The sequence below is a fragment of the Zootoca vivipara genome, chromosome 8 (assembly GCF_963506605.1).
Source record: "Zootoca vivipara chromosome 8, rZooViv1.1, whole genome shotgun sequence".
Classification (NCBI taxonomy): Eukaryota; Metazoa; Chordata; class Lepidosauria; order Squamata; family Lacertidae; genus Zootoca; species Zootoca vivipara.
In genome coordinates, this window is record NC_083283.1 from 14,781,496 (window position 1) to 14,792,233 (window position 10,738).

General features: G+C 45.1%; 1 protein-coding gene across 5 annotated transcripts in view; it reads left to right on the forward strand.

Annotated features, from left to right (window-relative positions):
- Nucleotides 1-10,738, forward strand: part of ENPP2 (ectonucleotide pyrophosphatase/phosphodiesterase 2) — an 87,427-nt gene that overhangs the window by 48,598 nt on the left and 28,091 nt on the right. For all 5 annotated transcript variants that reach the window (XM_035124969.2, XM_035124965.2, XM_035124968.2 and 2 more), the window contains 3 exons: nt 2,570-2,625; nt 4,576-4,641; nt 5,748-5,820. In XM_035124969.2, coding sequence (XP_034980860.1) covers nt 2,570-2,625; nt 4,576-4,641; nt 5,748-5,820 — 195 coding nt within the window. The remainder of the gene's footprint in view (nt 1-2,569; nt 2,626-4,575; nt 4,642-5,747; nt 5,821-10,738) is intronic.

The window sequence follows — 10,738 nt, forward strand, 5'->3', positions numbered from 1 at the left end:
CTTTTGGCTTTTGTTATGTATTGGTTTAATTTGTGTACATGAGTTCCTCTGCTAGCCCTGTAACTACCTTTCCCGCTCCTGGGCGATTCAAATGGGTGCGGTGACAGTTGCTATTGGTTAACTTCTTAGCACAATTTGGATCCTCACTCTGATAGGTTCCCGCCAAAATCTAAATGTATCCTTTCCCCAACCCCTGCTCCTGAGAGTATAAAAGGAGCTCACCCTTTCCCTCCAGTCAGTCAAGATTCCTACTGCAATAAAGAAGACTGTTCTTGTTATACTTGACTCCTAGCAGTTCCTTGCTAGTATGCTGAATCACTATTCTGAGCTGACTTCACGAAGAGCTGAAATCACACTCACGACATAACAGCTTTTATGCTGGCATGATTGGGGACAGCTATCTCAAGAGTTAGTCATGGGTCAGCTCCACTGGGATTCGGGGATAATGTCACTTTTTTCCCATTGGTTTGCCGGATCAGGGTTGCTGGATTGGTTATGCAGAAAAGCCTATTAAGGGAAGTCCTTGCTGAAAATGCATTCTGATACTGCTAAAGATAGCTTTAGCAAAAGACTGGGATGCCCATCATAATGCTACTCTGGAGCAGGGGTTCCCAACAAAATTTTCTCGAGGACCCCTCATCGAGCCGCTATTGTGACAAGGACCCCCATTAATTCCTAATCCTAAAATTAAAAAGTGAGAGCCAAATTAAGAGTCTTAATTTGGGAATGGAGAAGACAGGGTACCTGCGCAGTAGCGCACAAATGAAGCCGACGCGCGCAAAGCATCTTGGGGAGGTGAGCGTTAGTAGAATGCGCGCGCTGCCTCTTTGCAAAACAGTAGTGTTTGTAAAGTGCCACCTAACGGCATACAGCAGAACTACTGCCTCTATCTAATTCTAGTTTTGCGCTAGACTCTGCTCATGCAGGAAGCGGCCAAAACAAAAAATCTGTTATCATACGAAATATATTTAATATATTTTTTATTCTAATAGCATCTTGCGGACCCCTCTGGCATAGCTTGCGGACCCCTGGGGATCCCCGGACCACCTGTTGGGAACCACTGCTCTGGAGTATTGTTTTAAAATTTGGTTTAAATTCTCTTTAATTATTTTTAGAAATATCCCTGTGGCAGTGTGTTACTATAGCTACAAAATGCAATCCGTCCACACACACACACCCCTGCCTTCGTTTTAACATTTAACAATAGAACTTGGACAGAAGCAGCTGGTTGCAACCCTTCTATTGCCAATTCCACTTGGCAACGCCAAGAGTGTTATGGGTCAAAAGCTTTTTGAATAATGTAAGACACCACCGTGGCAGGATCCTGCTCATGTAAAGGTAGCCTTATTAGGAACATCGAAAAGGTGTTTTACACTTCCAAAAAGTGCAAGCAAATGCAAGGGACCCGTTCACCAGGGGGGATTGATCTATGGTTCTTGTCAGTACAGTGCCCAAAAGGAACATGGTGCTCCTGCAGGCAAGAAGGCAAAGGAAGCATTTTTCTTGTGCAGTGTTCCCAGAGATGACATTGAGCTCCTATTGAGCCTCTGGTTGCTCCCATAGCCCAGCCCTACTGTTAGGCAAAAGTCAGGCAACAGATAAGATTCAACCGCCATTCCAATTGGCTTCCGTAAATGGGATGGGAAGTCATTGTATCCTTGGCCTTCGGCAGCAAAATACTGGCTGTGGCTGGAGGTGCTGTGTTTTTTGCCAGACTCCCAAGAGGGGTCCCTAAAATGCTTTGAAGCTGAACCTTCTAACTTAGAATTGCAAGCTGGGGTTTAACCAGGCAGCAACTGCTAATGTGTAGATGATGGTTGTGTAGATAAACGGTTGACGATAGTCTCAACCATTGTGCGCAGCCCAGTGCCACAGCTCTGTCCAGGTTTCCCTATAATTTCGTTCCACTGCAAGAGATATTTTTTCCTCTATGTTTTTTGTCCCTGCGAAGGTGGCATGCGGGTATTAAGGGTTGTACACAGATAGACCAAGGCTGCAAATCTCTCGCAGAGTCTGGTCACATGATAATTCAGAACATGAGATGGTGTAGAGCCTTCATGTGGTGGTCCCCAGCCTGTGTGGCGATCTTGCGCCCAGCGATGGAAATGACATTTCACAACCTGTGTTAAAAGCTGGATTCTTTGCATGACAGTGAATACTTACATATGCAAACAGCTCGTTGCTGTGAGGCTGGGAGCTGACATTGTACACCCGGTGTTCAGGGTGTGTGTGACTCATACCCGCAACTTCAGAGATTGAAATTTACAGCACCCGGGAAAAGGCACCAGCTTGCACAATCAGGATTTTAGCCCTGTTCGCTTTTTATTTTTTTCAGTTATTAAATAACCATGACACTGATTCTCTAACCTGTTAATCAAGGAAACTATTCAGATTTCTGCAGCTAACCCGGTTGGATGCAAATGCTCAAAATTCTAATTTGTAGAACTGGAAGCCAATGTTTGGGGCTGAGGGTTGGGGAAGGTTTTATGACATTTTGTTTTAATAAATGTACTGTCATGTAGCCAATGGTCTGCAGCTCTTGGTAATCGCCTTATATTTTCCTAATTAGATATGGATTACTGCTGCCAAGCAAGGGGTGAGAGCTGGTACATTCTTTTGGTCTACGTAAGTACACCCGCACAAGACAGAATTGGTAACATAACCGCAATAAACAAGAACTGGGAAGCAAATGCCACAGAAATCGATAGGTCTTGATTTCCAAGGAAGGATAGAATCGGGTTGAAAAACTTCCCTGGTTTCATCTCTTGAGAGCTTTCAATTCAGGCAACATCTGTTTTCCAATTTGCCCACCCCTGATACATGTGATGAAGTGTTTTGGAAAAACATTGTATAAGTAGCTGTTAACTAAGAACTAATGTAGAGGATACACTATAAAGATAAAGTAAAAAAATGAAGTGAGGAGGGGAAAGCAATCCGCATGGCCTTCCAGATGTTGCACTGCAGTGGTCAGGCATTATGGACATTGCAGCCCGCCCTACCTGGAAAACCTGTTGCCTATTGCCTGCTTTACACCATTGACACTCCAGAAGTTGCTGGTAAACTGGATTAGATGGTGGAGGCTCTATCTGTGGGACTAAACCCACCCACGATAACCCCAAAAGTTGTCGTGCTTTTCCTTAGCAACTTGGTGTACAGAATAACCTTAAAGTGGGGTGAAAGGAACCTGTTGAAATTGCCCCTGGGTCAGAACAGATAGAAAAGCCACATTTACTATTTTAACATTAACAGCAAAAGTCTGTTTCTAGCTAAATCCTTCCTAGGTGGTTTTAACATAGGAGCTTGGGGTCCTCCAGGCATTACTGAGCTACAGCTGCCTTCAGCACTGACCATTGGTCATGCTGGCTAAGGCTGATGGGAATTGGAAGTCCCAGCAACATTTGGAGAGCTGCAGGTTCCCCATCTGCATGGCCCAGGCTCATGGTGGGGATGTGCTGGCTGGTGGGGATGTGGCGGTGTAAATAAGACACAGGAGACCATTGGATGGGTTAAATTAGGCTGCAACATTATTGATGACGGATGTAAGCCAGTTTGGCAGAGGGCACTGGGTAAGCATCTGCCCTCAACCAGCCTGCCTGCTGGTTGCACCCAGGTTGAGTTGGACCTGGCATGACTGCCACCCCTTGGCATGGGTCAAGTGGGGGATTCCTGACAATGTTGTCTGGTGCAATGTCCCATTGGCCTTGGTGTGGGCACCCAGACAGTTCTACCCCTTCCAGGACTCCTTTAACTGTTTAAAGGCTGCCATAATTGCCCAAGTCTTGACGTTTGCTCTGAGGCAGGCGAAAAGCCCATTTGTCTGCAGGAAATATTCCCCCCTGGCAGCGCTGTCTTTAGCATATGCGCCACCGGGGTGCAAAGATCCACCCAGCGCCCCCGTTGTGACTGACAAGCGCCGCCGCTGGTGCGACGCGCCTTTGGTAAACAAGTGCACAAAGTCGAAAGTCCTTTAGTGAAACAGTAGGTATACATTTCGATAATACCTACATATGTATGTATTTTGTTTCCCTAGCTTGATCAGAATTATTTGTTATTTCATAATAGGTAGATAGTTAAGAGCTTAGGTGCATAGCTGTCAAGTTTTCCCTTTTCTCGCGAGGAAGCCTATTCAGCATGAGGGAATTTCCCTTTAAAAAAGGGAGAACTTGACAGCTATGCTTAGGCAGCTTCAGTGGTGGGCGCCTGGTGCCCCCCCCAGAATCCGGTGCCCGGGTGCCTCACACCCCTGGCACCCCTGGGTAAAGACGGCCCTGCTCCCTGGCTCTCAGTAGGGTGACCGAGTAATCCATAGCAAGGTCCATACCACCTCACATCACATCACATCACATGATAACATGGGTGGGAGGGCAGGTGATTCACCGACAATCAGGTACAGCAAATGGGAGCCACCCCCTAAGCAACGGTAAGCCTATTCTATCATTTAACAGGCTTTGTTACGGGAGAACCATAGCCATGATTATGAGCAGCAGTGTCTATGTGAGCTCTCAATGTGAACCACAGTATAGAACTAAAACATAGCACACCCATACTTACTCGGTTTGCCCTCTTCTGTTCTAGTATGATCCCTCATGAGCGCAGAATCTTAACAATCCTGCAATGGCTAACCCTGCCAGACAATGAAAGGTAAGTCATATTTTCTTTTCTAAGTGTGGCTGAATGCCAGCGTTGCCAATATTCTCTGTAGATCGCAAGCTTTGATCCACTGTGCTGCCCCTTGTTGACCAGCTCATGACGTAAATGCCCTGTTATTGTGGACGTGGACACTCTTGTTATTAATGACATGGGCTAGGGTTGGTTGGCACAGTGTGTGTTTGAAATGCTGTTTCATCTAATGTGGCTTAATGAGTGTTGCACGCTGCGATTTGGGCCGATGTCAAGATTTTTAATTGTCTTGCTGTGTACACACGGCTCTAGATCCTGCCAGCGGGCACCGTCTCTGGCTGTTGTTGTTGTCGTCCCCCCTTTCTCCCGACCTCCGTTACACAACTATGGAATGTTTCTTCCTGAGTCTTTGCTCAGTGCCTCTCAGCATCCCTTCTAATATTTTTTAATGAAGTTGCGGTACAACAAATGGCTTAATCGAACTGTGGAAAACTTGCGACAGAGTTGCAGTCTTCTTGTTTCTCTCCTTCTGAAGGAAAGCTTTGTTTGAAAGGGTTGGTGTGAGCTAACCTGCTAAGGGAAAGCTGTTCAGACAACAATTTTCTTTCCTTTTCCTTTTCTTTTAATAACGTTTTATTGATTTTCCAAAAATAACAAAAATAAAAACAACAACAATACAAAAACAAATCAAATCAAATTGACTTCCCTCTAATCTCTTCCTTGGTTCTATTATTTATCAACATACTGCATGTCTATTGTTAAATAGACATTACAAGTAATCTTATTACAAATTACAAGTAATCTTAAAACCCTGCTAATGTATTAACCTGTGTACATTGCTTCTGTAAATATGCAATAAACGTCTTCGATTCTTCCTTAAATTCATTTTCGTCTCTTCCTCTTAGTTTCATAGTCAATTTTGCCATTTCAGCATATTCCATTAATTTAACTTGCCAATCTTCTTTTGATGGGATACCTTCTTCTTCCCCCCAATGTTGTGCTAATAAAGTCTGTGCGTCCGCTGTTGCATACATAAACAAGTTATTTTGTGATTTTGATAGGTCCACTCCTATAATAGCTAATAAGAAGGCTTCTGGTTTTTTAAAACATTTTTCTTTTCTTTTCAGGCCTTACGCTTATGCGTTCTACTCCGAGCAGCCAGATATCGCTGGCCACAGATATGGCCCCTTTAGCTCTGAGGTTAGTATAGTTCCTTTTCTGTAAATAGCATGGCTCTGAGCCCAGTGCTTTGCCAATACTCCAGAGCTGGGGGAGCCTGTCGCTCTCCAGATGTTGCTACACTCCATCCTCCTTGGCCATTGGATAGTTGGAGGCCATGAACATCTGGAGGGCCACAACGTCCTTACAATTTGCATTACAGCAAAAGCCATAGAAAGGCTAACCTTTGGCTGAATTGTGTGTGTTTTAAGCTGATGGTTTAATCTGCACATCTGTAAGCATCCAATGAGAGGAGAGTCTGTAGAAAATAGAAAAGCTATATAAGTAAAAGGGCAGGAAAACGATACTGAGAACTTCCAGCTCTAAGAAGTCCCTCCTGGAGTGTTATAAAATCATAGACGTGTGGCTTTAGGCAGGAACAAAATTTATCATTGACAGGCCACCTCTTGGATATATTCAAAGTTAAACAGTTTTAAAGAGCAGTGTGTGGAAAATAGCTTTTCTTGTTGTTAGGTTATGTTTTCTGCTATATAATAACTATAGCAGTTAACCACTCGGCTAGCTCCAGCGATGGATTTTTGTGTGTTTCGAATGACTGCCTTCCTTTGCATGTCAAACCACTTGTGAAATTTGGAGAGGTTTCACAAGTGCTTCCATATAACAGGGTCTCTTTAAATGATAATGACACCACCAGTTTCCTACAGTGCTTTGAATCACTTTTCTCACTGCTAGTCACAGTGAAAGCTTTGCTCCAGGTGGCAGAATGATAAGGGTTGCAAATTTGTACACTGCCACCACAATTTACCGCTCTGGAAGTGCCAAATAAAGATAGGATCACCTAGCCGGGGGGGGGGGACCTTCTCTGCCTAAGACAATAGAGCAGACACCCCCAAGCTAGGCCCTCCAGATGTTTTGGGACTACAGCTCCCATCATCCTTGACCACTGGTCCTGTTAGCCAGGGATGGTGGGAGTTGTAGTCCCCAAACATCTGGAGGGCCGAGTTTGGGGGTGCCTGCAATAGAGGGATCCTGGAATACACAGCAGACAGTGTTAGGTTAGATCAGTGTTTCCCAACCGTGTGCCTCCAGATGTTTTGTGACTACAATTCCCATCATTCCTGACCACTGGTCTTGCTAGCTAGGGATGATGAGAGTTGTAGTCCAAGAACAGCTGGAGGCACAAGGTTGGGAAACACTGGGTTAGATAGACAAGTGGCATAAAATAGCTTCCTGTTTTCCTGTGGGTGTGAGTCTCAGGGGATGAGAGCTTTGTTCTGAAGTATAGAATACCTTTAAAAAATGTTATGCCATGCTCTCAGGAGATGGGTGGTGTCCTTGACTGGGTGACACCAACTCCAACCAAAATGTGTGGCACTCTGCATATATCATTCCCCCTACAGGCAGTTAAAGTAGCAGAGGGTCAAACCTAGAAGTGACACTGGAGATCAGTCAGGGAATCGCCCCCCCCTTCATCCTTCTTTTCTAGGCAGCCCCCCATTTCCATGGGGGTTACGTTCCAAGGCACCACACATTTAAGTGAAATTGTGTATATTTGAAATACCATTGAAAACCTTTTGCACCCTGTTCTGCCCCTGCACCACCCCTTTGGGCGATGTTTTTGGGTCACTTCCGGGTGCGCCGTGATGTGTCTGTGCACCGTTGTGCACATATTGAACACGCTTAAATGAGGAGTTGCCTGTATTTACAAACAAAGATTGTGCAGGCTTCATATTGAGAGAGGGGTTTATCCTTTCACATGCTTCCGCCACCCCCATTTAATCACCCCCCCCAAAAAAAACATGCTGCTACTTTCCTTGGTGTGTGTGTGTGTGTGTGTGTGTGTGTGTGTGTGTGTGTGTGAGAGAGAGAGAGAGAGAGAGAGAGAGAGAGAGAGAGAGAGAGAGAGAGAGAGGGAGGAGACAGGTACCCAGATCTCCCATGTCGTTCTAAGTTTGGCCTGAATTTTCTAACTGAATATTTCAAGAAGTCAGTACAGCTGAGCATGCTGCACAGATGTCAAGATTTACTAAGGGCAGGATGTTTTTTTTTTCCTTTTACAAAAGGGATCGGAAGCATTTAATGTTTCTCCATTTTCAGGTTTGGTTTTTTGTGAATGTCTTATAAATCAGCTGGCAGGAAGACCTCATTGGGGACCCCTCAGGGTTGCTTGCTTAGCAATCATAGTAGTTTGGCTATTGCATGCAAACCACTTTTTCCCTACCCCCCCCACCCCCAACGCTTCCTTTGTACAGAGCTGGCTGCTCTTTAAACATTTGGAACAGATCTGGGCCTTTTCTGTCCATATGGCATTTGAGCAGCACATTAGATCTTGGAGGCAAACGTTAGAGGGATGGAAATCATGTGTCCAGCTTTTAACCCCCCCCTACGGATTCGGGGTAATCGTAAAAGAGAGACTAAAACAATTATGTAAAACTTTCCCTCCTAATCCAACATTTCCCAACCTATTGTGCTCCGGGTCCTATTTGACTCCGATTCGCTTTATCCCTGCGCTGGCCAGAGTCCAAAACAGCTGGAAAGGCCCCAACTTGGAAGAAGCCAACCTAACCAAGTGTCACCTCATGTATTCTCTGCTTAATAAAGGATCCAGCTGTTCTGTGACGTTTCAGCCTCTGACTCATTGTGTGCGAGAGGTATGGGGGGGTGTACATTAGACCCCACTTTAAGTGATTGCAGGTGGAAACTGTTGCATCCAGTATATTGGTTGTAAAGGATCTCTCGTGCATAGTAAAAACAGTTAACACAATAGCTGCATTGTGTTCAGGCTGCCGTTATATAAGAAGCGGGTGATATTTCAGTATGTATTCGACCCCAGTGTTGCTCCTGTATATTTACACAATGTATAGAACGTGTGGTTAAGATATTGGGGCTGTGTGTGACTGTGCAGAACAGATAATAAAGTAGATCATTGGAGTTGGAAGGAACAGGAGGATCATCTTCTAAGTCCAACCCCCTGCAATGCAGGAATATTTTGCTCAATGTGGGGCTTGAACCCACAGCCCTGAAATTACCTAAGTCTTATGCTCTCCCAATTGAGCTATCCCTCACTATGCCACTAGGGAGTTTTGAGTATGGGAAACACATAAAAGCAGGGGTGGGGCAATTAATCTATTTCTGATCCATTTCATTCTTGCATGTGTTCATTTCATGATTATGTTTTGACCATTTTGGCATTAATCACTGGTTTTTGTTTTGTTTTGTTTTGTTTAGAAATGCATGTTGAGACTTATTTCTGCATGCACATTTTTGGGGGACTTTCTTCAGCAGAGAACTGTATTGGAGAAGTGTGAAGTCTGTAGCATCAATACATTCTGATCTGTGTGTTACAGTCTGGAAGGTGTGAATTAGGTCTTTATGCCTCACTATTCAGACGGAAAGAAGTTATCCTTCATCGATGCATGCAACATACTTGGGTCCAAGAGATCCATTTTGCTCGGCTCAAGGAGATAGCTCAGTGGGTAAAGCACGAGACTCTTAATATCAGGGTCATGGGTTTGAGCCCCACTTTGGGCAGAATACTCCTCCATTGCAGGGGGTTGGACCATATGACCCTTGTGGTCCCTCCCAACTCTACAGTTCTAGTAATCAGCGCAATAGCTGCTTTAGACTGATGCCTTAATTAAGGTACTGGCTTTCCAGTACAGATTTTCCTCATAGGAAGATCCAAACTGCTTGGCTTTAAAACTGTGGCGGGATCATATCTCACTAGTGCTAAACCAGAGTGATCGACACTCTGTGAATTTCTGAGCTCAAGTTCAAAGTGCTTGAAGGGGCAGATTTAGGGGTGTGGAAATGGTGCACTCTAGGCACTGGCTTGAGGGGGTGCAGTCTCGATTCCTGGAAAGCAAGGCGCTGGGCTTTGGGAAGGAGGCGTGAGGACTCTGGAATAGCAGCATGCAGAGAGTAAATTCCTCCCTTGTGGTCGAGTTCACTGGTAATCCAAGAGGTAAGGCTTGGGGATGCAGGGAAGTGGTATCTTTGTCCTAGAACTCCAGGCTTGGTACTGCATTGCCCCTAGTGATCCTGCTGGACCCCAGCCATCAGTACTGGACTGCCAGTTGCCACATGGCTTGTAGATGACAAGGCCCAATGAATTAGTGTGCCAGAAACAGAAGTGATGCAGAGGATGCACGGCCGGTTCTTCCGGAGTATTTTTTTTAAGCAGTTGATCCGAACTGAGACCCCAGTGAGGGGAAATGTTGAGAGATCTGGTCACGGATCTCTTTTGTCTACTTAGCTGTACCCTTGAAAAACCCCTCCGTCATCTGAGAAGCACCCCCAAATCACATGCTTGCCTTTTCCACCACAACCGTCATATTTGCATGTAACCCTAAACAGTGGTTTAGAGTTACACGCACAGTTGGGAAGGAGCTGCCGTGGACCTTGAGCTAGCACACTTCTGACCCTGTTCTCCTTGCATGTATATCCAAGCGGAGTGGCTTAAAACTAATTCTGACCAGCTTTCAAACAATTCATCGGCAAACCATGGTTTATGAAGCGGGTTCGTTTAACTAACCAGAGCTTGTTGTAAACCAGAGCCAAGATTCATGGAACATGAAACTAAGCTGCCAGAAGTTGATGTTCTGGCTATCTAGCAGGCGGAGGCGGGACGGGAACATAGCCATAATGTTGTCTACTGTTGTGGGAAGTTATCCTTTGAGGTAGACCCTTGGCTGACCAGATCCTATAACTCTTAATTACAAAGCTAGAGATCTTATGCACCCATATTTCACCCCTTTTACTGATAGTCCTTGTTCTTCCTCTTTTGAAGTGATGCCCTGGCTGGTTAATAGAGACTTGGCTTTCTTCCTAGCTCTAACTTCTTTGGAAAGAGAAGCTATCACTTTGCGAATGTATGTACAAAATGTGTGGTCTACTAGGTGAGCTGCGAACCGGACAACAAACTCGTGTGCTTAAGGAC